The sequence below is a fragment of the Poecilia formosa genome, unplaced genomic scaffold (assembly GCF_000485575.1).
Source record: "Poecilia formosa unplaced genomic scaffold, Poecilia_formosa-5.1.2 Scaffold427, whole genome shotgun sequence".
In the NCBI taxonomy this organism is placed as follows: domain Eukaryota; kingdom Metazoa; phylum Chordata; class Actinopteri; order Cyprinodontiformes; family Poeciliidae; genus Poecilia; species Poecilia formosa.
In genome coordinates this window covers 419,635-446,087 of record NW_006800366.1, presented here as the reverse complement: position 1 = coordinate 446,087, position 26,453 = coordinate 419,635, and the positions used below count along the sequence as shown (strand labels likewise).

Below are 26,453 nucleotides of genomic sequence, written 5' to 3'. Positions count from 1 at the left end.
TCAATAAGTACAATAATTTCATTTCCTGTAGTTATTAAAAGTAGATGCAGTCTTTTTCAAATTCAATTCTAATTTAGAACCACTTTATTAATCCCAATGGGAAATTAAACGTTGGTGTAAGTCATTAATTCTTCAAAGTTATTGCAAATGGTGATGGGTGTTGGAAGGAAAGATCTTCTGCAGTTGTCTGTTAAGTGAAGTTTCACAAATCGCAAACATGGGAATAAAGAGTCTTCTTGAAGAGGAGAATAATCTAGTCCAGATTTGAAGTGTTGCATTGGTAATTTTATCTAATATTGTACATATGCAGGATGTTGGGGCTTTTCTTGACCCTCAACAGCATCTACTTTTAATAACTACAGGAAATGAAATTATTGTACTTATTAAGTTATTGACAAACAATTTTGTTAAATAACTGTTTTCACATGTTGATGTATTAAGTTTTGGCTAAGTACATATTTTGTTTATCAAAACATACAAATTATAGTAATGATAAAAATTTTCATTAACACTCAAAATAAGAATATTAATGTTATAATCACCACTGTTAAGAATAAGTCTCACAGCAATGTCCAACCTCATGCTGTAGACGCCACAGTGGAAACAGGAAAATCCACAACCTCTTTTGCTAGGAGTTTTTCTGCAAACTAAAACATACAGCTTCATCTAATGATCCAAATTTTAGGTAACAAAGAAATTAATTCACTGTACATGTCCATTTTATGTAGGGGGAACAGATTTTATCAGGCGGTTAAAATATTTTGTTTTCCCCTATCCTAACTTTGGGAAATAAAGAGCAAATGTTTTCAAACTTGCAGGATTTCTTGTTGATCATAAGGGGAATGAACACAGTAAAAGACTTTGCAGGTAAATTAATTTGTTTCCATTTTATAGAGGGGGAACACATTATTTCAGGCCGCTGAAATATCCATTCTCTCCTCTTCTCCCCTCATAACTTTGGGAAATAAAAAGCAACTGTTTCCAAATTCTCAAAAATTATGTGTGATAGCATACTAGATATTTCCTTAATCCACTAATCTGTCATTTTACATTAGAACTGGATTGACCAAAAAGTTTACACTCTTATCTTTTCAGGAAGTCTTTATTTTTGTGCCCTGCTATCGGTCAGCTTCCCCCCTCCTTTATCAGAAATGAAAAATTATAAATGCACACTACGTGTTGGAAACCTGTGCTTGTTGACTGACTTATTTATCAGGCTTACGAGACAAAAACTGAAAAAAAAAATAAAGATCGATTCTCTTCGCGTTTAAAATAACACAAAACAGCGTAAAAAGACCTCCACGCAGGACCTCGTTAATTTATGTATGTATTTTTATTTTGATAGCTGCCGATTAAACTGAAAGTTACAACATTGACATGATTATATGAGTAGTTTTTACCGAGAAATCGATCAGAAGTGCTGTGAAAATGGTCAGATCCGCCGGATCAACTTCTCTGGCTGCAATGTGTGCTCCCGACACAGGGGGAACAGAATTTCACGGGGGAATAGAATTTCTCACAAGACCGGGTCTGCGTCCAGCCGGCCCAGCACACGATATACAAGTGCGCGGTAGCTCAAGACATTATGGTACACCCATTTACGTGCTGCTTTCACAATAAAAGTGCACATCCGGTCCATGTTTGAGCTACTCCAAATAGGTTTCCAGCCGCTGCATTTGCAAACAGAAAATAATATATGCTCTTTCTCTATTTACATCATATAATCCATATATATATATATATATATGTATGTATGTATGTATGTATGTATGTATGTATGTATGAGAAAGTTGCAACTAGATCTGATGTATAATTTCAAATTAAAATCCTATCAAAAAGTCATATTTATATTTTCCCCACTAAGTTGCCGTGCGCATTGCTGAGAAACTCTGTTTCCAATGACTTCTACCACTTCTGGATGGCAAAGGGACACCTCTAGAACAGAACCAGTAAACGTTACCCAGATGTTATGCATAATTTCAACAATAAAAACCTAATAAAAAAAATCACATTTTTACTTTTTTCCTACTAATTTGCCGTGCTCATTGCTGAAAAACTTTCTGTTTCCAGTGACTTCTCTCACTTCTGGATGACAGAGGGAGACCTCTAGTAGACAACCAGAAAATATCAAACACATATGATATATAATTTCAAAATTAAATCCTTTTAAAATAAGATGTTTTTACTTTTATATACAAAAATAAGTAGAAAATGTAGTCAAGAGCTGCCTCACTCGTCATTTCGGGTTTAACTCAATCATCTTATTTATATACAAATTTTTCTATAATCTATATATATACTACTTATATACAAACCAGATTTCAAAAAAGTTGTGACACTAAACAATTTGTGAATAAAAACTGAATGCAATGATGTGGAGCTGCCAACATCTAATATTTTATTCGTAATAGAACGTAGAATGCAGATCAAAAGTTTAATCTGAGTAAATGTAACATTTTACAGGAAATATATGTTGATTCAGAATTTCAGTGTCACAGTGAATAAAAAAAAATCAACACCTGTCTAGTACTGCATTAATCCCACTTCTGACACCAATTGCCAGGGACCAAACAGTAAAAAGTGCAGAACACAGGTGTTAAATTAAAAAAAGGGGTTTTTATTTACCCAAAAGTATGAACAAAGGTTAACATAACAATTAAACAGACATCCCAATAAAAGAGGTCAACACAAATTACTAGACTCAAGACATAACTGACTAGACAACCAACTGACCTAACTGAAATGACACATAAAGGGATTTAAATACTGGTTTAGCTAAACCATGTGGACACAATAGGGGAAAACAAAATGGCTGCCACCTGACAACTAACACAAACAATGAAATAAACCCAAAAAAAACATCCCCCCAGCATGACACAGGTGGTTCAGTCCAATGAGGCCATCAGCAGTACTTTAGGAACCTCAGCCCTTTGCCATGCCTTTTGTCCACCAGGGAGGGGAGCCAAACACCCAGGTAACTCAAACAAAGAAAACAATATTAATACAACAAAATTGAATTTCGACCTTGCATTGTTAATATGTGTGCACTCCATATAAAGATTGGAAGGTGGAATAAAATATAAAGAATACTTAAACTTACAAAACAAATTAAAGTGGAAGGCAACTTATGATGAGGTGTGGATCTTACCCTGTGTGGCTTGCCATCATATGGGGAAAATATAAAAAATGACTTTTTTGATAGGCTTTTCTTTTGAAATTATACATCAGATCTTGTTGCCACTTTCTGGTTCTGTTCTAGAGGTGTCCCTTTGTCATCCAGAAGTGGTAGCAGTCATTGGAAACAGAGAGTTTCTCAGCAATGGGCACGGCAACTTAGAGAGAATAGATACAAAGTACTATTTTAATAGTGTTTTATTTTGAAATTACACATCAGATCTAGTTGCCACTTTCTGGTTGTGTTCTAGAGGTGTCCCTTTGCTATCCAGAAGTGGTAGCAGTCATTGGAAACAGAGAGTTTCTCAGCAACGTGCACGGCAACTTAGTGGGGAAAATATAAATATGACTTTTTGATAGGTTTTTATTTTGAAATTATACATCAGATCTAGTTGCAACTTTCTCATACATACATACATACATACATACATACATACATACATACATACATACATACATACATACATATATATATATATATATATGGATTATATGATGTAAATAGAGAGAGAGGGAGATATTAGTTTTTATTTTGTATTAGTTTCTCAGCATATATTATTTTCTGTTTGCAAATGCAGCGGCTGGAAACTTATTTGGAGTAGCTCAAACATGGACCGGATATGCGCTTCTATTGTGAAAGCAGCACGTAAATGGGTGTACCATAATGTCTTGAGCTACTGCGCACTTGTATATCGTGTGCTGGGCCGGCTGGACGCAGAGCTGGCTAGCTTTACCGTGGTATAAAGTTCCATAATCACTATTTTTGGCACCTATTTCATTACCACAACTGCTCTAATTAAAAAACTACAACTCCTAGACTCTTCAAACCTGGACTAGATTATTCTCCCCTTCAAGCAGAATATTTAAAACCATGTTTGTGATTTGTGAAACGTTTTTCTGATTTGTGAAACTTCAATAAAGGTTGATTTCGGACATTTTTTGGATATTGGTCACTCCAAAACTTCAACACCTAGACTCTTCAAACCTGGACTATATTGTTATGCTCTAATAGCAGAATATTTTAATCCATGTTTGGAATTTGTGAAACCTTTATGTGATTTGTGAAACTTCACTAAAGATCAGATTACTATTCATACATGTTCCATGCAGGTTTTTTGTCAAATTCAATTCTAATTCAAAACCACTTTATTAATCCCAGTGGGAAATAAAATGTTGGTGTAACTCATTAATTCTTCGAAGAGTTATTGTAGATGGTGATGGCTTTTGGAAGAAAAGATCTTTTGCAGGGGTCTGTGAAGTGAAGTTTCACAAAGCAGAAAAAGGTTTCACAAATCACAAACATGATTCTAAATATTCTACTAGTAGAGAAGAATAAATTAGTCCAAGTTTGAAGAGTCTAGGTGTTGTAGATTTGGAATTAGACCAGTTCTCGTGTGACCGAGATAAAAAAAAGTTGTGATATCGCACTTTTTGGAAGTTTTACCAATCAGAAAAAAAGCTTCATAAATCCCAAACATGGTTTTACATATTCTGCTATTAATTGAAAGTAATCTGATTCAGGTTTGAAGTTTCTAGTTGTAGATTTGGAATTAGACCAGTTCTAATGTGATCCAGATGCAAAAAAGTGGTAAAATCAACCTTTATTGAAGTTTCACAAATCAGAAACATGGTTTTAGATATTCTGCTATTAATTGAAAGTAATCGGATCCAGGTTTGAAGAGTCTAGGAGTTGTAGTTTTTTTAATTAGAGCAGTTATAGTAATGAAATAGGTGCCAAAAAATAGTGATTGTCGAACTTTATTGAGTTTTCACAAATCAGGAAAAAGTTTCACAAATCCCAAACATGGTTATAAATATTCTGCTATTAGAGCAGAATAATGTAGTCCAGGTTTCAAGTCTCTAGGTGTAGTAGTTTTTAAACTAGAGCTGATTAAAGATGCGGAAAGTAGTGAATCGCCCTTTAGCTATTGGAAGCTGGAATTGGAAACCAACTTCAGCTTCGTCTTCTATGACACATGTTTAATAAGCCTACAATACATATGTAGGCTTATGTATTGTAGACCAGAAAGCAACAAGTAAGAATGCAAGACATAAATATGTTTGTCTACCTATTTAAGTCTACATAGAGGAGGTAACACCTGGTGAGCAAAGAAAAAATGTAAGTTAATCATTCTGTAACAAGTGCTGCCAAGCTTGTTCTTCAGGTCAGAGCTTATTAACTCATTGAATTCTGTCAAACTGATTTAGCTGGTCAGAGAAAGTAGATCCTCACATTCAAAGCTAGAAGAAGAAAATCATGATTATCTTGCTTCAGTCAAATGGTGGACTGTTTTACAGTTTACATATAAGTTTTACTGTGTTCTGTGTACCTGCCTGTCCTATGTCAGGCCAAAGTTTTTGGACAAAAATATCTCCTTTATCTTTCATCTACATTCTGCAGGACTGAATGATGATGCAGACACGACAGAACAGGAGAGGATACACTGAATATTTTGTTACGGGGCATCATCTAAACCTAACAGATCTGAAAACGGAAGGTAAAAATTTTAAGTTGAGGAGTAACTACCTATACGAAGACATCCCAAACTATCCTAAACCAGAGTTCCATGTGAGTCGTCTGAAACATGAAACTGGAGAATTAGGGTTACGTGGGATCAGGGGGGATGGAGGCTTCAGAACTCCAGATGGAGAATCCAAGATATGGTGGAGTCTGGCTGTGGGACCAGACGAGATAAATAACGCAGAGATGAGGCTCCCGGAGAATAGGTTCCCAGACAGGAGGAGCGTGGCTCCTGAGCAGCAGAGGTTCCTGTGGAAGTTTGCCACGTCTCCAGCCTTCAAGGAGACGTCCCGGCTGGGCTCCTTCCGCTTCACCTTCCCCCTGCAGGAGGTGCTGACGGCCTATAGAGACCAGGTAACACCTCTCCGCTGGTGACACGTCTCACTTTAACTATGAGACCCAGTCAATTTCCTCTACACTATTCCAGGCACTTGGTTCTGTCCACTCTATGTCTTTCACTCAGCTGTTCTGAGTTGGACCATCTCTGGGGCATCTCTGCACAGCTTCCATCTTATTTCCTGTCCCTGATCAATGCGCCTGTTCTTATCTGTTGGTATAAATAAAATTAAAGTTAATAATTGTTTTGTTCCATTAACAATCTGCCTGCTTTCCACAGATTTGTTCTGGAGATGATCCGGTCATGCGGGTTTATGAGACTGTACTGTACAAACAGGAAGTGATGTATACTGTTCTGGTTCACAGTCCAGACTTAAATAAGAAGTTTTCAAACTATCCTCTACTGACAGACGACCCGAACTCCATCTGTGTCTACAAAGATGGATGCTTTATCTGGAGGTCAGAGGCCATGTGTGAGACTCACTGGTAAGAACAAAGAAACCTTCTGCATTGAAGTTTTCAGTGTGCTGTTGTCTTGAACTTCAATTTATTTACTTCGAACATGATAGAAGTATAAAATCGCAGATATGAACAAGGAATGCAAAAGACATATTTTTGTACCACAGTAATCTTAACATGCTTGAAAACAAGTAGGAACTCCTATCCCATTAACTCATTCCATATTTACAGATGGACCCTCATTATTAAATAAATAACATAAACTAAAAATAATAAAAATAGGTTAATTAATTTTCCATCTTATCTGGGTTTACATATGTCTAAGTATATACATCTATACCTACACACTCATATACATTAGCCTCAATTTACATATACACATTTTGCTAATTCTCACCCATATTTCTGTCTTGTGAAAATGACCTCCTTATATTTTCTTTTAAATTGTATAACATTTTTGCTTTGTTTTAATTCCTCATTTAACTTGTTCCATAATTTTACGCCTTGAATTGAAATACAAAAGCTCTTTGTTGTTGTTCAGAAACTACAAATCCTTAAGTTTGAGTTACCCCTTAAGTTAAAATCCCCATCTCTTTCAAAAAACATGTTCTGCATATGCTCAGCAGACAGTTTACTTGATGCCTTAAACATAATTTGAGCAATTTTAAATTCCACCAGCTCTTCAAATTTAAGAATTCTAGATTTTAAGAAAAACGGGTTTGTGTGTCCATAATAACCAACATTATGGATGATTCTAATGACTCGTTTCCGTAGGATAATTAGTGGATATAAAGAGCTTTTGTAATTAATTTCCTACATCTCTGAATAATTTGTTAAATATGGCAAAATCAGAGAGTTATATAGGATATGAAGTGATTTATTATTCGGAATATATTTGTTTTAGCCAGGACTGATATGCTTTTATATAGTTTATTCTGTAAATGTTTAATATGAGGTTTCCAATTGATTTCATTATTATTACACAAAGGACCTTATTAATGTATACTAGGGGTTGCACCAACTAGTCGACTCTTTACTCAACAATGACTTTTTACGGGGCCAGTCGACTAGTCGCAATCGTGTGACAAAAGTGATTTTTCCAAGAAAATGAAAGAAGGCAAACTAGATGAGTTCGTCAGACAGCACAAATTGTATAAAAATTTAAATAATTTACCAAAGAGAAACTGAATATTCCAGGAAAGGCTACTGGAATAGCTGTTACATGGCGCCATGCATATAGAGACTGCAGACCAGGGTATCTGGAGTCTGACCCCTGCCCTCGGTTTCCTTGGCCCATGCCTCTCTCCCCACCCGCTTCCCTCTCCCTGCCCCCTTCCTGGCTGATTGCTGTCAAATTAAGGCAACTAGAGCCGAAAAAAATTCTTAAAAAAAGACTACCGGAGTAATGTGCGACAATGCGGTATGATGTCAGGCTCCAACTGATCAGCATCACTCTGCGTATTGAAGCTTCTAACCTGGCAGCTTTACGCTCTTATAAAAATACCGTGTAATAACATATTATGGCCTGGCTCAGAAGGCTTCAACAAAAAGAGAAAGGACATGACAACCAGAATTATTTTAAGCCCTTCAGAGGCATTTATTAAAAATGATTGTCTAGGGGTAATGGGCGGCAGCCCAAGAACTGACAAACTGGCACGTGCTCCTCAGCCTGGTCCTCCGACTGGTACAGATCTCAGTCATGGACCAGTTGGCCCCCATAGGTCTCAGCCCCAGGACTAGAGAAGCGACGGCTCCCACAACGTGTCAAGCATGGAGACTAAACCTAAATAAACACACAGAAAACTCAAATCCTCACAAAATGAAGTTCAAGCTTCATTCTGAGGATCTGATAGAGGCGATCTCTGCCACCATCTGGATGTCGGTTCATCCCGCAAAGTCAGAGAGCCGCTGCTGAGTCAGCGGGGTGTCCTGCTGCACATCTGGGCGGAGGAGCAGCAGGTGGCTTCGTTGAATTTAACAGTAACCAAACGGGATCCGTTCATAATAAGTTTGGTTTGTGATGTTCCAAAAACATCATTGTAGTCAGTGTAATAATTTGACTCCTATATGTGCAGCTATCCAGAGATCATCAGTCTCAGGCAGTGTTTGAAAAAAAAAAAAAAAAGTCAGACCCGACTGCGCAACTTTTCGTACTTTTCTCCGCTGCTCACGAAGAAGTCTGTGATAATGTTCTGTTTCTTGTTATTTTAATTCTGCATAATAGATTTAGTAAAATCTTTTTTGTTTCATCAATATTTGCCATGAATAAATCTGATAAAGCCTCCAAGTTGCTGTGAAGTATTTTGCGCTTACGTCATTATGACATCACTAGTCGACGTCAACTCGACTTTTATCATGTTGTAGTGGACCTTAAAAAATATGAAGTCGTACAACCGCTAATGTAAACCCTTTCTAGAGTCATATCCTTTATCTAAACTTGAATTTGAGTACTTTTGTAACAGTTTCCAAAAACCATGATTTTATTCTTGTCCGAATTTAGTGATAATGTATTATTGTCAAACCATTTCTGATTTCTGAGGCGAGTATGGTGAAAATGTAAGTTTTCAACAGAGACTAGAATATTTGTGAGCAAATAACACAATTTTTAATGCACAATTTGAGTACCTCAATTATTAAAATTCCTCGAGGAAAATTTACCTGCTTCGAAGCTTCGTTAATTGGGGCCTGCCATAAGCAATGCATAGGGAGAGCAGTGACTGACCTGCGAAGCAGGTCAGTCACTGCCTCCATGCATTGCATGGCAGGCACCTATTGTTCTACACCCAATAGAATGTCTGTTTATTATAACATCTTCTTCCATTACCGTTAATGCGGCTCGTACCGCTGCGTGCCCACCCACAAAAGTGGTATCAAAACGTGCGGCTCGATCCCGGCATTGGAGCTATTACTTTTAGTGGGATTCTGTGTAAAAATGACGACATAAATTGAGAAAAACGGAAAAACTTGAGTCTGAGGAACTCACAGCATCACTAAGATTTCTCTCTGAAACTCACACACAGCACAGTGGAGGTCTGACTCCAAAACTCTGTTTAACTCCCCCTCACAGGCACAAATAGAGGCCTATTGATCTAAAAGTTGGTCATGACATAGATACACATGCCTGCTCCTGTAAAATGTTTTCAAAATTTTCCTAGGGCTTATGGTTTTTTGTCAGGGTCCTGGAGACCGACGCTGGGTGTCTCACAAGTATAGAAACCAGCATCTTGTCTGACAGAGAGAGCCAGCCCAGGTGCAGATCATTAATTACCATAGCAACGGGTCCTAGACAGAGGCAGCGAGTATTCCCACAGCGCTGAATCAGATCTCACAATGTATTGTGGGAAGAATACATATTTCCTGTGACTATTCATGTTTTGCTTACATAAAATTATTACTTGTATGAATTTTTGAGTGTAAATTAAAATCTTTACTATGAAAATTTAAATTGTTTTTAGAAATTAACTATTACCAACTTTCTTCATGTTTTTTATTTTGGACCATGAGTGAGAACCACATGTGCGAAGCTTATAGTCGTCGGTCTCGGATTGAATTTCACTGATTTGGGGTTTATACTTTGCTTTTCAGTAGCGACTTAGATTATCATATTATACCTGATAATATTTACAGTTACTGTGTGCTACTTGTGGGTAAAGTATGTCAGACGTGCATATATCTATTTTTCACGGCAAATTTGAAACGCTGGGTTTAAAGTGATGGGCACAGTTGGCAGGCCCCTTAAAATTTCTGCAGGAATTTTCTAGTTTGTTTTATTATTTAGCGCACCGTGTTCCAACATATTTGCGTTGCGCGGAGCTCTCACTTCCACCTCTGAATTGTTGACGAAAGCTAAGGAAGGGTTAGCGGCATAACGTCCAATTTTCAATTTCGGCTGTGGGGATTTTATTGATCCATGAAAATGCCCGGGTTTTCATTGTTTTTTGAGTGACCAACAAGCATCCTTAAAATGACTGGTGCGAGGCCTGGAGTACGGCAGCCTTTCTCCTCCGGGAGCTGCTGGTTCAAAGCGAACGGCAGGTAGATCGCTGCAGGAGTATTTATACCGGTAAGTGAATAGACTGAACACGGCGGGTGGCTGAGTAGCTGATGCCAGTGTAAGTGTAGCTTTACGGACGAACCGCACAATAAATTTCATATCACCCCGGTCTACGGGAGGCAGAAATCATTGTGGCGGTACATGGCTGGTAGAAGAGTTTCTGAGTGTGACGAACGGTGTCAAATCCCATTGCTAACATAAACACAAAAGCTGGGCAAGGCACACCTGTCAAGCCTCCTGTTTTGGCAGGGAAACTACCATTATCACTACTGTTTTTTACCCCCCGTTTCCCGCAATTTTTTTAAACCATTTTTCTGTAAATATCCTGTATTGCTCTCCCCCTGAGTCTTACATTACTCTTTAGCTACCATAGGAAACACAATTTTCATTGATTAAGGATATGACTAAAATATGGAAGCAGGAAGTGACAACTTGACGCCTGGTTATCAAATGACAAACCGACAAACTGTACTTTAGTTTTCCTCCATAACTTTCTGTATTGATGTTTTCACAGGTACGAATTTGATGACGATAAGATGGAAGCCGTCGAGAATCACCGGCCACGCAAATTTAATGTTTGGGACCACGTTGCTTTGGCCCTGCATGTGGAGAATGACCAGGTACTCTCTCTGACCAACCTTCTTACAGACTAGATTCAATGCTGATAGCAGTTGCTGGTCTTAAAAAGGTTGGGCCACCCCTGTTCTTCAGGGTTGGTTGTCACATATGACAACTGCAAAACAAATGGGGAAAAAAAACTTTTGTAGCTGAAAAAACAGCATCAATCAATGCAACTTAAAAAAGGAACATTTTTACTTAAGTATTAAAACTTTTGCCATGTCCCAACATGTAGCCAGACAATCTATGAAAAAATATTGAGTTCCTCTGCTATGGAGGATTTTTCTGTCATAATTCGAGGGCCCACATTTTCAGTCTGAAAGAAGGATTTCATATTTTTTGTTCTCAAAACTTTTAATACGTGTGCTTACGTTTTCATTTTGAAAACAGGACTTTGTGTCTTTCTTCTGAAAACTTGTAATGCTTGTACTCCAAACTTCTGCTCTTTCTTATATTCACTTCTCAAACCTTTCTCCTTGCTCTCAAAACTGATCTCTCTGCTCAGATCAAATCTCATTTTGTTAACCTCTGTGCTCGCTTACGAAACATTTTCTTCTTGCACTTGGAACAAAAAAGTACCGTCGCCTGGCAACCTCTCAGCCAATAGAATGCAAGTGTTATACTGGGTGGGTTTGTTTCCTTTTAGTGCAGGGGTGTCAAACTCAAATACACAGTGTTCCAAAATTTAGAACTTGGACAAAGTCGTGGGCTAACATTGAACAAATGAACTTTTTAATACGGATCAAAACATGTTTTGCTTTAACACTGAATACAGAACAAACAATGCTTATATAACATTCATTTATTAAATAAAATTTAAATAAAAATTGTATACCTCTTGTCTGTTTGCAGCCTTCTGATTTAAATATCAAAATAAACATTTGTCCACAGGGTAATAAATAAAAAAAATAAAATAAACATAATAAATAAATCAACCATTCAGTCTCATGCCTTGGAGTAGCAAGAAAAAGTGCACAAAGGAAACATTAAACATTAATCACAAAGGAAACATCTAATCTGGGAGCCAGATTAGATCAGGTTGCCACACTGATATAATATGTTGTGCTCAAGCCAGATACCTGGCAACTCTTCTTGGATGCTAATTCATCAATGTCTGGGTTCAGGCTCTGAGCTGAGGAAATCCTCAGTATCGAGCAAAGGTGTTCATCAGTCAGACGTTTCCTGTGAGATGTTTTGGTCATCTTCATTGTGGGGAAAAGTTGCTCACACAGATAAGTGCTGCCAAACATGGAAAGCATTTGAGCATCTTGGGTGCTGAGCTGAGGCATGGTGTCAGGGATGAAATGTGGAAACTGTGCGGCATCCACAGCATCATACTGACTTAAGTGTGTCATTACACGGGAGTTAATTCAGCTCTATTTGGAGACTGGTTGGTGCATTTACCACATCAACTTTGAACGGATTACTTAGCAGTTCAAATCTACATTTCTGGGGATCACAGTCAGCAAATCGCCAGCTAAACTCAGCGCAGTGTACACTGCATTTTTCACCAAACTGTGTGCACGGGAACACATGAGAGCTGCGTTTTTATGGTTTGGCAGCAGGGAAAATGGCCAATGTTTCCATGTAGCATCTGATTTTCTCATAGATATGGTTTAGTTTTAAAAGCTCTCACTTCAGCATACATGTCTGTGATGATGTGTTCCCGCCCCTGAAGCTGCAGGTTCAGCGCATTGAGATGGCTTGATGCACTGGCATGGGTAAAGGTAAAAAGCCGAAAGGAAGAGATTAGTTACACTTTAAAAAGTCATGGTGGGGAAGTCAGCAGAAAAAGACAAAAAAGTAATTTGAGTCTTGTTTAATTCTCAATGTCTTCCAACAAAAACCAAAAATGGAATGAATAACAACCGTTGATGTCTTTACACCTCACCTTCTCCCCTTCACAATAAAAGCTTACATTCTGGTGTGAAATATATACATTGTATCCGCCACAACGGCTTTCTTTGAAAAAAAAATGGCTGTTGATTTCTACCAGTCTGATGGATTTTCTACTATCTATCTAGATTGTTCCTATATTGTTATCATAGGCAGACATCTCTCTATCTAGACCAGTGTTTTTCAACCACTGTGCCACGGCACACTAGTGTACTGTGAGTGATAGTCAGGTGTGCCGTGGAAATTATCCAATTTCACCTACCGTATTTTCCGGACTATAAGCTGCTACTTTTTTCCTACACTTCGAACATGCGGCTTTTCTGTGGATTTTTCTTCAACCACCAGGGGGCTCTTTAGCAGGAAGCGAATCATTGGAAGTCAAAATTGGAAATCAAAGAAGAACGCACTAATTTTCATTTAGATCAAGCACATGCTAGCAGCAGGCACGACAGAGAAATGTTTTTAAACTCATATGATGCAGCTTCTAAGTTGAGGAGTATCGATCTGGCAGTACAGGAGGGAAATAAAGCCGCTGCACTTAAACTCTAGGACGCAGTCTTCTGCTGCCCTCTGCTGGGTCCTTATGGGAAACCGAGAGCGGCAGAGATACCAGCGGCCTGTAGCCCGGTGCAGCTGTAAGTTTCCGGGGGATGGGAGGGTTTCAAAATATTTGAAGGTACGGTTTATAGTATGGTGCGCTCATAGTCCAGAAAATACGGTAATTGGTCTTAAAAGATTTTTTGAAAACGAATTAATTATCTGCAAATAATGCCATCTTTGAGTGTCTTTGCTGTAGTAGTGAGTAGTGGCAAAAATCATGTAATTTTATTATCACTAGATGGCAGTAGGTACAGAGCATTTTACATTAAAACAAGAGAATTAGTGATGCATGAATGTTACTACATTCATGCATCACACACGACAGTGTTGTGGCACTGTTCAGGTGTATTTTTGAAGTGGACATGTTAAGTGCAATTTCAAATAAGAAATATAAGATATGATAAAAATAAATGTTTGTGTCCATTTGATTCCTATTCAAGACACTTTGATAAGAATGACTATATATGTAATAGGCGGCTACAGAGTATCTTTGTTTACATTTTTGGTTGGTGGTGTGCCTCGTGATTTTTTCAATTAAAACAATGTACCTTGGCTCAAAAAAGTTTGAAAAACACTGATGTAGGCAGATCCATAGCCACACTGGCACACCCACTAGAAGGAAACAAACACACCCAATAAAACACTTCCATTCTACTGGCTGAGAAGTTTCCAGGCAACTGTATTTTTCTGTTGCATGAGCGAGCAGAGAAGTTTGCAAGCTGAGATTTGATCCGAGCAGAAAAACAAGTTTTGAGAGCAAGGAGGAAGGTTTGAGAAAGCCCAGTGAATATTTGAAAGAGAGCAGAAGCACAAACTTGTAATGCAGAAGTACAAACATTACAAATTTTGAAAAGAAAGACACTTTTAAAATGAGGTTTCTGATAATGGCAGAAAAATTCCCCCATACTCTTCCTCCTCCCTGTGTTTTGCAGTGTTACACTACTCAGTCAGAAACAATCAATCAGAGCCAGCACAGAACAGCTAGCCATGATCTCCTGAAGTTTTTATTTAGTAACTTAGGATTGTTTGTTTTAATACAACAAGCATTAAAACAAGCCTTATTTTAATGCTTTATTTTAAGGCAATGTTGTGAGATTTATTAGACTTTCTGTATAATTTAGGTTGTTGAGAATCTTACTGTTTTCAATATGTGTAAATATTACTGTTATCAGGTTTTTCAGGTGACAGAGGTTTTTCATTGTTGCTGAAATGTGCCTGTAAGATTTTTTTTGTATGTTGTTGTCTAAATTAAGGTGATTTTATACTTACTTTTCACAGATGACATAGCCAGTAACTTTTATACTTTAATCAAAAAAATTAACAGCAAATTCATGTGATTGGTACTGATCGGGAAGTGTACTGGCAGTAAAAAGCCTGACCGGAGCACGCCTAGTTAAAAGTAAAGCTGACGTAATTTTTTCCTCTCAACTTCCTCAGTGACATGCATGTACAGAAGGGGTTGGATGAGATGAGGAACAAAAAACTGTTCTGCAATTTCTGGAGAGATGGCGTTGGCAGCTATTGTATGATGCGAACACAGCCAAGGCCGGAGTACAACGGGGCCGGCCGCTGCCAGGCTCTACAGTGCAAACAGGCTTTTAGACTGATTGAAGAACAGACATGGTGCCACTATATGGACCGTCTGCAGAGGTTTTACAGCACCAGCAGGGAGACCAGTTAGGCTGTAGTCAGGATGGGAGACAATCATAGACTGAACCAGGAGCTGGTGGACTGTTGGTTTAGTACGACCAGGGGCGCCACCAGGAAACTTTGGCCCCATGACAAAAAATAAATTGGGGCACCCCTTGCTGTTACAATTTCTTGAGTCTATTTGACCCATAAAAGGCATCAAATTTTAAAGGCATGCAACTGCCTTGCTTTCTTTGATACTAGCACAATATTTACTGCTAGTGAATTTTACATGCAACAGTCCGCATGCTGTATGCAAATAGGTTGCTTCTATTTTTAAAAATTAGTTTTAGCTTACTGTAAGGTCTCTCCCCACCAGCAACAATCATAGGCAACATGCAAAAATATAAATAAAGCAATCCAGACTTCTCAAAAAATGAAGTCTGGATTACAGTATATAACTTTAATAAAAAATATGTTTTCCATATCTGTTAAAGCTGTCACCATGTTGTGACATTTTGCTATGAGACAAATAATCTGTGAAAACAATCAATCTCCTCCACCTTGTCCCTGAACTACTTATAGCTGGCTAAAGCAATGCAACATTCCAGCCCAAACAACCAATTAGAACCAGTAGGACGCTCTTAGCGCTGTCAGTCAACCTCAGTCAACCTCATTCACTCACTGCTAAATGTGCTAATGGTGGAAAAACAACTTATCATTACAGGAAAATTGTTTATCTGCTGTCATTGGTAGCTATGCTAACTAGACTGAGCATTCACATCAGGCTATGCTAGCTACAGCATAGCACAGAACAAGGGGAGGGAGGATGAGCAGCCACACAAGATTGTGATTGACAGCACTAAAGCCCACTTCCTGCTCCTGATTGGTTGTTTCTAGATAGCACTGGGCGAAGGCAGAGAAAATAATTTATTCACAAATTATGTCTCATGCCATACTTTCACAACATAATGACAGTTTCAACAAATACATAAAAAATATTTTTTATAAAAGTTACATATTGCAGCTTTAATTTCACTTAGGAGAGGACAGGTCAGGAGAGACGTGGCAACAGATATCTAATTTAAATGCAATTTAAGGTAAAACTGTTTGGACTGGCTGCAGTTCAGACAGTAGGCTATTTTTTAAAATAATTTTATAAAGATTGTTTCAATTTCTGTCAGCAACAAATATCGTGTTTTTGTTGTGTACTAGTAAAAAGAGAAAAGAAACAGAGAATCCCCATAGACTCACTGGAATGATGCTAAATAGCTTGCAGGGACAAGCTAAATATATGAATATCTTGGTATTTCTTTTCCTTAATTCATTAAATGCTATGGAGGCAACAGTAGACTGTAGCTAGGCCTGTCGCGATAAATGATAAATCAATTAATCGCACGATAAATTAAACCTATCGACCTCATTTTAATTATCGGCTTTATCGTCTCTTCCTGCCTTTTTTGTTTCTGTTGCTGACACTGAATGAAAAAAGGCTCAACTCCGGTGCTCTCCACTGACCCACCCTTCCTATTTCCTTAGTGTAATGTCCAGCGCACACTACATGAGTTATCGGCCGACTGTCGGCCCATTTTCAAAACCTGAGAGGCACATTAGCCGACAGAAATCCTAGGTATAACAGTTCGATCGGGTTTGTCGTGCCGTGTGGTGTCCAGCCACATGGGCACAAAATAAAGGCTACAAGTCCAATTAACTTCTTTTAAAATCAGGCATTAATCAATGCTTTACTAGAATCTACCTGTGATTCATGTGGCTAGAGTCCTGACTGAATGAAAATCATTATAACCTATTTATGTCACATTAACAAAGAACAGCTGAAAACTTAGAGTTTATCAACTGCGGTAGCAATTTAGCTCCAACTCCTCTCCTTGTCATTTCTATATTCTTTGCACAAAATGTTGAATAAATATTAATGTTTACCCATATCATCTTTGATGTCTGCTGGATTCATGTTGCACTGCGTCAGCTGTTTGGGATTCCCCTCCGTAATTTCCCCTCAGAAAGCGCGGAGGAGAATCCGCTTTCTGATTGGCTACCTGTCACATTCAACAGGCTGCATTAAGCTCCCAGTCGGAGCAGACCTACGATCTACATCACTCAACAGGATGATCAGTTACGAAATCAATAATCGTGTAGTTTGAACTATTGCATTAGGTAGTTGGATGGCCCATCTTCTCTATCTAAATCTAGTGATTAATGAAGGGCAATATAGTACACAGACTTTATAATCTGCACTCTTTTGGTTGAATGCAGTATTTATTTCCACTTTGGCTTTATGTTGTTTAGTTTTTATTCAAGTAAGTTTTTTGTTAATGGAGACTGAGAATCCATTTTATTTTTGTTTTTGGTTGTTTTGTTTGTTTAGTTTATTAGTTCCAGTGTTATGTGCTCTTTTGAAAATAAAATGCATCTATCTATGGCAGGAAATAGCATGCATTATTACATCATTTCCATTAAATCAGTGTCAAAAGGTCTTGAAACAATATTATCGTTTATCGCAATAGTCTTTTAGACAATTAATCACTCAGCAAAATTTGTTATAGTGACAGGCCTATCTGTAGCTAAGCTAACTATGCTGAATGGTTGATAATCTCACAGTCTACTCACTTCCCTTGGAGAAAAACTGGGTTACAAATAGACACTCTTGTCTTTTTCTCTCTATTTTTTTTTTGAAAAACTGACTTTATTATTTTTCTTAGCAGCATAGTAACTGCCACGGGCGTTTTTGTCTTCTACTGACTGCTGCTGAACACCATCAAGCTCGCTAAGCTGGAACGAACCATTTCATGCAGGTCCAGAGGGGTTCAGTGCAAATATGGATGTGTGCTTTTTGGAGTGGCAGGGGTGACATTTAATTTCTACTGCTAAAAACTATTTTTAAAAACAGAATCTGATTGATTTTGTAATCGACAGGGGCCCAGATTTTTTACTATTTCTATGAACAACAACAACAACAACAAAAAAACTATTTTGTGGGGGGGGCCCCTGCCGGTCAAGGACCTTTGGAACTGTCCGAACTTTTCCCCGTATAAGGCACCCCTGAGTACGACTTTACAGTCCAACAGGCAACATAACCTAGTTACAAAAGATTTCAGGTTTTCTGTTGTTGGTGGTTTCATTGAAAAATAAAACTATTCAACTTTTCCTCATGTTCTGTTAGAAGCATGTTGCTCATCTTGTTGGACTGCTTTCTTTTCACCAGGTGCTGACATTTGATTTTAATAAACCAGAAGATTTCCTCACATACTGTGAGAATGATGATGTGGCATATGTTGAGGGATTTCAAGACCATGATAAAGCTAATGAATTGGTGAAGGAGTTGTGGCCAGAATGGCTGGGTGCTCTGAAGGTGGAGCGTCCGCTTCAGATGCATTACCCAGGTAAGACACGTATGAACTCTGCATCACTGACTTCATGCAAAACAACATCGATCTAACAGTTCCTCTCGTCTCTAATCATCTTTTAGTTTTTAGCAGAACATGCAAAACTCAGAAGCATTTTATTAGTTTTCTTCAGCCATTCAAAGCATTTATTTAGTCGTGATGAAGATGACCTGGTAAAATTCAAACTGACCATCAGAATGAAAAAGATCAGGCCTCTGAGGATCTTATTTGTTTGAAAAAAGTATCAATATTAGTTTCACTGGCAGGCAATAAAGATCACTTAATGAAATGAAAAGATTATTAACTNCTTTAAATTGGAATAACCTTAATAAATTAAGTTGAGCCAACACATTTTCTTTAAATTGGAGTAACAGAATTACATAGTGCTGAAATAAAGCAAAGTAATCAGGTGGAAAATCTTTCCATGATTTTTTTATGTTAATCCAAAGAGTTATTTCTTTCAGTGTAGAGTATCCAGAGAGAACCCAGTCAACAGAATATAAACAATCCACTAAGATTGGGATTCAAACCAGGACATTTTTGCTATACAACACCAGTGGCACTATGTAATCAATTTAATTACTATTTAGCTACCGTGGGAAACACAAAATTTGTATTGGTTAAGGACATGACTAAGAGTTGGAAGCAGGAAGTGACAACTTGGCGTCAAATGACAAATCGACAAACTGTACTTTAGTTTTTGTCCATGATTTTTTTCTGATATTTTCACAGGTATGAATTTAATGAAGATCAGATGGAAGCCAGACGTGTGAGGGATTACCAGTTTTATGTTTGGGACCACGTTGCTTTGGCCCTGCATGTGGAGAATGACCAGGTACTCTCTCTGACCAACCTGCTGACAGACTAGATTCAGTTCAGCTGCTGGTCTCAAAAAGGTTGGGCACCCCTGCTCCTCAGGGTTGGTTGTCACATGTGACAACTGAAAAACAAATGGGAAAAACGCTCTTTAGCTGACAGAATCAATAAATGTAACTTGTTCTGCCCAAAGCTAAAAGTTAGAACTAGTTCTTAATAAAATGTAAATATTTCTGTAATAATTCATGCTTAAAAAGATGGTCATTTAGTTTAAAAACTTCTATACAGCTAGTATTGGTTCATTTGTAGGTGAATTCTGAGGTTGCAATGCATTATGGCTACCAGAAGCAGTCAAGACGACATTTTTACAGAGAAAGTCTGCTTATCTATGTGCCAACTTCACCTCCTGTGTCTTAAATCTTTAGTTACGCCTCCGAAAGCAACAGCTTTTCCAAACAATTGTACAGAATTGTAATCTGTCATGAGGACCGTAATAAAGGAGCAAGACACTCGGTTTCCTGGCTCATGAAAATTGAGTTTGGCTTGCTGTTGATCTGCGTTAACATACAGTGTGTCCAACACGTAGTGATAACAGTATACAAGTTAAAAAAAAGAAAACGTTTTTACGTATATATTAAAACTTTTGCCATGTCCCAACATGAGGCAGACAATCTGTGAAAAAACATCGATCTCCTCTCAGAGCTAGCCATGCTTTCTTGAAGTTTTTATTTAGTCATAGGATTGTTTATTTTAATGCAACAATGCAGTGTTGTGAGATTTAGTAGACTTTCTGCATAATTTAGGCTGTTGAGAGCCTTGTTGTTTTCAGTCTATTAAATATTATTGATATCAGGTGTTTCAGGCATTCTTTTGACTGAATAGTTGCTGAATTGTGCCTGCAAGATTTTTTTGTATGTTTTTGTCTAAATTAAGGTGATTTTATACTTACTTTTGGCAGATGACATAGCCAGTAACTTTTATACTTAAATTAAAAAAAATTAACAGCCAACCCATGTGATTGGTGATTGGGATCAGTATTGGCAGCAAAAAGCCTGATTGGAGCAGGCCTAGTTAAAAGGTAAAGCTTCTTTCCCCCTAACTTCCTTGCTGACATATATGTACAAAAGGAGCTGAATGAGGCGAGGAATGAAAAACTGTTCTGCGATTTCTGGAGAGACGGCGTTGGCAAGTATTGCATGATGCTTCATATGACAGACCCAGCCCACTTTGAGGCGACAATGCTCAATGCGAACACAACCAAGGCCAGAGTACAACGGGGCCGGCCACTGCCAGGCTCTACAGTGCAAACAGGCTTTTAGACTGACTGAAGACCAGACATGGTGCTACGTTATGGACTGTCGGCAGAGGTTTTACAGCACCAGCAGGGAGACCAGTTAGGCTGTAGTCAGGATGGGAGACAATCATAGACTGAACCAGCAGCTGGTGGACTGCTGGTTAGGTTACAGTCCAACAGGCAACTTGACCTAGATACAAAATACTTGAGGTTTTCGGTTATCTGTGGTTTTGTTGAAAAATAAACTATTCAACTTTTCCTCATGTTCTGTAAGAAGGATGCTGCTCATCTTGTTGGACTGCTTTCTTTTCACCAGGTGCTGAAGCTTGATTTTAAGAAACCAGAAGATTTCCTCACATACTGTGAGAATGATGATGTGGCATATGTTGAGGGATTTCAAGACCATGATAAAGCTAATGAATTGGTGAAGGAGTTGTGGCCAGAATGGCTGGGTGCTCTGAAGGTGGAGCGTCCGCTTCAGATGCATTACCCAGGTAAGACACGTCTGCATCACAGACTTCATGCAACACAACATCGATCTAACAGTTCCTCTCGTCTCTAATCATCTTTTAGTTTTTAGCAGAACATGCAAAACTCAGAAGCATTTTATTAGTTTTCTTCAGCCATTCAAAGCATTTATTTAGTCGTGATGAAGATGACCTGGTAAAATTCAAACTGACCATCAGAATGAAAAAGATCAGGCCTCTGAGGATCTTATTTGTTTGAAAAAAGTATCAATATTAGTTTCACTGGCAGGCAGTAAAGACCACTTAATGAAATGAAAAGATTATTAACTTCAGGAAGTGAATCAGAAATTATATATTAGAATTGTAAGCAAGCATCCTCCACTGTGAAGAGAGAAATGTTAATTTAATACTTGAAAGCGTGATCAAAACGGACTAAAAGACTTCCTTCACTTCCTCCGTTGCCATCGCTAAAACTACAGGCAGACTACAATTCTCAAACAGCGCAGAAAATCATCCTTCAAAACTTCTGCTGTTCACTGATTGGCCTGAGGAATCAATTTCAATGAGAGAAAGCACAGACTGAGAACTGCGCTTTCTCACTACTTTGTAAAACTCAGTGAAGATGGGAGTATTATTAATAGCAACTGCTGTTAATAGTCAGTCATGTTTTCTTAAATGATTTACTCCGGAAAACATTATTTTATGCTTGTAAAACTAAACAAATCTATGCCAGTGCACTAATGTAAATACTGATACTTGTAAACAGCTAAGTCCATCTTGAAAAATAAATTGTAGATCTCAATGAGATTACTATCTGGTCAAATAAAGGTTTTTGTTATGTTTTTAAGTGTTAATAAATGTTGAAATAGAAAAAATTGAATTCTGGAAAATAAAAACAGAAGGAAGAATTTCAAGAATAGTAATGGGTTACCAAAATAAATTTCATTGAGCATATTGAGGGAACTAACAGTGGAAAAACCTCTAAAGGTCACAAACATTATTTTAGTGTTTGGAGTCGGTAAAAATAATACATAATTCATGAATATCAAGATCAATTAATTTTCTTATAACAAGAAATTGTCATGATAATGAAAAACAACATAATTTTTCATCCCTACTTTTAAGGTGGACTTAGTACAGTGTACAGTGAGTTTCCACATTCTCAAAAACAGTATAAAGCATTTTAAAACAGACTTTGTATTAAAGGTGAAACCACAATCTAACACACTGTATTGCAGTTACAGAACTCAAACTGGTTCTTACTGGGAGGTGTGGAGAGGAAACCAGCTCCACTGGAAACACGTTATCTGGGAAGCAAGCCTTTTATTCTTCAGGTAACTGTGCTGAAATTAAACTCATGTCTTTAAAAGTCCTCAACAAAAAATATTTATCAAGAGAATCTGAAACTTCCGACATACTGGATCTGAATGTTTATGATGAAAACCCAGAGGTTCAGCACCTGCTACACCTAGCTGAGAAGAAATAAAGATAATGTTCCTCCAGAAAGAAACAAACTCTGTACAAGAAGGAAACAATGCAGACTAACAAGGTTCTTAGCAAGAGAACATTGAACAACTGAAGAAGTAAAACATGAAAAGCAGAAAAACAACAAATAATCATGAGATGCAGCATGCATCCTCAGTTCAACTTGTGCCTGCAACCTGAAATTAACAACAACCATCACCTGGTGGATCTCAGTGTTTCAGAAAGTTTAACTGAAGTTGTGAATGTTCCTAACCAAGAATTTGAGGCTGGATGCAAAGACCTGCTACCAAGCTTTAGATTGACCCCCTCTCTTGTGCCTCCCTATCAATGTGACAGCAGTCACCACTTCCAGGGCCTCATGTGTACACACTAAAACCAATGCAGCGAGGATATATATGTATATTTATTTATCCAGTGGTGATATTAATTTCTATACAGACCAGATCATATAACCAAATATCCAAATTAGGCAATGCTGTCATCTAGCTACTTCTTCCATTTTTTAAAATGTATTTTTGAACTATTGGATAAGAACTGATTCACTGATTCACAAAATCTAAGTATTCAGGGGCAAAAAAAGCTGATTAGAATATCCCTAGTGAGAACATTTAAAGTCAGACTGAGTAAAGTGATATTTAGTGTTAACAATAAACAGCCCAGGACTTTTTTGGTGAAAATGTTGTGAAGGACGGTCTAAGGTATACCTTGAGTGTTGTCTTGATTCCTTCATGCATGTTTGAGAAATTCTTCAATCTCCCATGGTAACCTTTCTGGGGTGCCTAAACACTTCCTCTCACCAAGCTCCACCTTTTCCACAAAGCTCCTCCTTGGAGCTGCAGTCCCCAGCTGAGCTTCTGCCTCACAGAGCAGCCCTCCTCCGTGACTGCACGTTTGTTGAGTCCAATTTTATATTCTCCCACCCAGACCTCTTCTGAGCTCAGTTCCCATTGAGAAAGTATGATCCTGTTTACCAATACTATCCTGTTACTCTCCTCATCACAGGACTAGATTCAGTTGACATGAAACTGGACAACTTGGAGGTGAAAATCATCAATACTCCAGAGTTCTCAGAATTGACCACAAAAGAAGAGATAAAGGAGACTCTAAACTATATCAGATGCTCCGGCCCTGCTCTTCATGTCTTCCTACTGGTCATCAGCCTGAAGAACATCACTGCAGATCTGATCAGAACAACAGTACAGCGCTTTGAATCAATATTTCAGAACAAGGCCTTAAGACGCACCATGATTCTCTTCACCCACCAGGACCAGACAGAACCAGACATCCAAGAAATTATGCAAAAGGTTCAGCAATTCCTGACTGAGAAAGTAGGCAATAGATGCCTTGTCTTCAACAACAGACTTGAGGACAGAGATCCTCAAAGGGTCTCAGATCTGCTGAGACAGGTGAAGAAGATTTTAGGCGGTGAATGAATGGAATGCTAGAATGTTTTATATATCATCACCTTCATTATGGAAAACCTAACTTCACTAATCACTAAAGAATAATGTTTTTCCTACAAACCCAACTCTCAGTCCGGGCTCAGCCTCTATCTCAGCAGCAGAGCTAAAGAGCTGCATTGGCAGAAATCACTGGAGGTGATATTTTATTTTTAATGATTATGTTAATATATAAAGATACATGTAAATCAAATAATTTAAGTGCAGCAGATCATAATTTTAAAGCAATTGGAGTAGGGAGAACGCTCATGCCACCCCACACAAGATGCTGCCCTGGGTGTTTTCCATGTTGCCCACATCAGAAACCACCACTGCAAACAGCCATTTTTAAGTTAATAGAAAAATACCACATATTTAGGCCAACATGTTCAACTAATCGTGGATCCCTTTAACATAAATCTGGTTAATAAAAATGTGCTGCCTCCCTACCAGAACCATTTTCTGGAGCAAAGTTCTACCCTGGTGAATTCAGACGAACCAGAGTCGAGCATGGTTCCTGTGAAGGAAACAAACTTATGGACGCTTAATAGTTATAATGTTTTAGTCGCAGATCAGTGTCTTTCTTGGTGCTGTTTGGGTTTAATCTTCATATATAGATGACCCAGAGGCTCACAAACAATAATTTCTGAAAATGTTCCTCAGTCCTTGCAGTCAATACAATTCTATATTTTATAAATCATTTACAGTTGTTTAAACTTGTCTTTTAATTAAAATCTGATCCTGAACTATGCTGCTGCTGTTCTATCCACTTAAAAAAAGCTAATTCTGTTTGCATTTTAATCTTTATATAAAGAAAGGAATCTTTAATTATCTAAAATATTTTAATCTTTTAATTATCATTGTGTAATTTTATTTACATAGCACATTTCAGCAACAAGACAATTCAAAGTGCTTTACATAAATTAGAGAAAATACAAACAAAAGAAAAGCAGAAGAAAAACAAAAAATTGCAGTTTATGAACTAATAGGAGTTTCTTTGGATAAATAAATAGAAAAGAAATGTAAAAGTATAAAACTACATATTGGTTCCTTATGAACCAATAAGAATAAGTAGTCTATAATTTATAAACTAGTAGGGGTTTCTCTGGATTCTTATTCTGATAAAACTGGGTGGTACTTTCTAAGTTTTACAAGTTTTGCAAACTCAGGAGTTTCTTTATGTTTTGCTCCAATGTTAAAAGTCTAATACTAAATGCTGATCTAAGGTAGTTTCTCTGGATAAACTAATAAGAGTTTCCCTGGATTCTAAATGTATTCTAATTTCTTCTCTGGATGGAGTGAAGCATAAAACAAAATTATTACTATTACTAATTCTTACTATTTTATGGCTTTAGGGTTTACAATAATTTATGTTTTAATTTAGGGAAAGAGGCTAAACTGTACTTTTTAATGTTTTATGAAAGGTTTGTAATGAATGTATCTGAGACGCTGTCTGTATCTACATCCATTACAACATCTTGGTCGTGCAACTTCAATTATTATGTGACTTTAATATATTCTGTAACATTTTAAGTGTAAAATGTGTTTCAAATGGAATATTTTTCTGTTTTGATCATTTGATGGTGACATGTGGAATATAATAAATATATCAAACATGTTATGTTTTCCTTCATTAATTATATGTAGAAACTGGTAGCAGCTGCCATAGATTCAAACAGTTTTAGCATTTTCACAGTTTGAGGAGTGAAAATTTTTTATTTTTTAAAAACTTTCCCATAGTCCTAAGAGACAGGGTCCATTGTATTCTCTGTGCATGGTCCAGGAGAGTTGCACTGATCTCAGATGTACTTTGGATTTTTTTTGTGTGTGTGGTTTTGGGAACTAACGGTCTGATTGGATAACATTGGTCCTCGCAGTGACATGCTGCAACCCCTAGATGTCCTCATTGCCTCTTGTTTCTAACTACACCACCACTGCTAGGTAACTAGATTCCTCCTGATCACCTCTACCTGACTCAGGTTCACTTCAAGGCTACGTCTGCCATCTTATTTTGAATTTCCTTGTATTTTCAGGGATTCCTGCGCTGGGGCAGATTTGATTTCTTTTATATTAATCATTATTAAACATCAATGATTATTTCTGTTACCCCTATCTAGAAACAGTAGGTTTAAAAGCAGATTTTAAAAAGGATTTTAGCATCTCAATTTAAGGAGAAAGAGCCTGATGGTAACATCCAATGAGAATAAAGGAGTCCTCTGTGTGACTGCGACGTCTCCACAGTGTGTGTCTTACAGTGAAACAAA

At 37.6% G+C, this 26,453-nt stretch overlaps 1 protein-coding gene across 3 annotated transcripts; it reads left to right on the top strand.

Moving 5' to 3' along the window:
- The first annotated feature begins 5,568 nt into the window (after window positions 1–5,568).
- On the top strand, window positions 5,569–24,538 carry LOC103155413 (uncharacterized). Of its 3 annotated transcripts, none has more exons than XM_007577092.2 (6): window positions 5,569–6,049; window positions 6,312–6,517; window positions 19,421–19,523; window positions 21,115–21,292; window positions 22,504–22,599; window positions 23,753–24,538. In XM_007577092.2, exons 1-6 carry the CDS (start codon window positions 5,582–5,584, stop codon window positions 24,181–24,183), a joined length of 1,482 nt encoding a protein of 493 aa, XP_007577154.2. In that variant the 5' UTR covers window positions 5,569–5,581; the 3' UTR covers window positions 24,184–24,538. The 3 variants fall into 3 exon arrangements, with proteins under 3 accessions (XP_007577154.2, XP_016519006.1, XP_007577152.2); XM_016663520.1 differs by lacking the exon at window positions 19,421–19,523 and adding an exon at window positions 11,059–11,164; XM_007577090.2 differs by lacking the exons at window positions 19,421–19,523; window positions 21,115–21,292 and adding exons at window positions 11,059–11,164; window positions 18,508–18,685.
- Window positions 24,539–26,453: the final 1,915 nt, after the last annotated feature.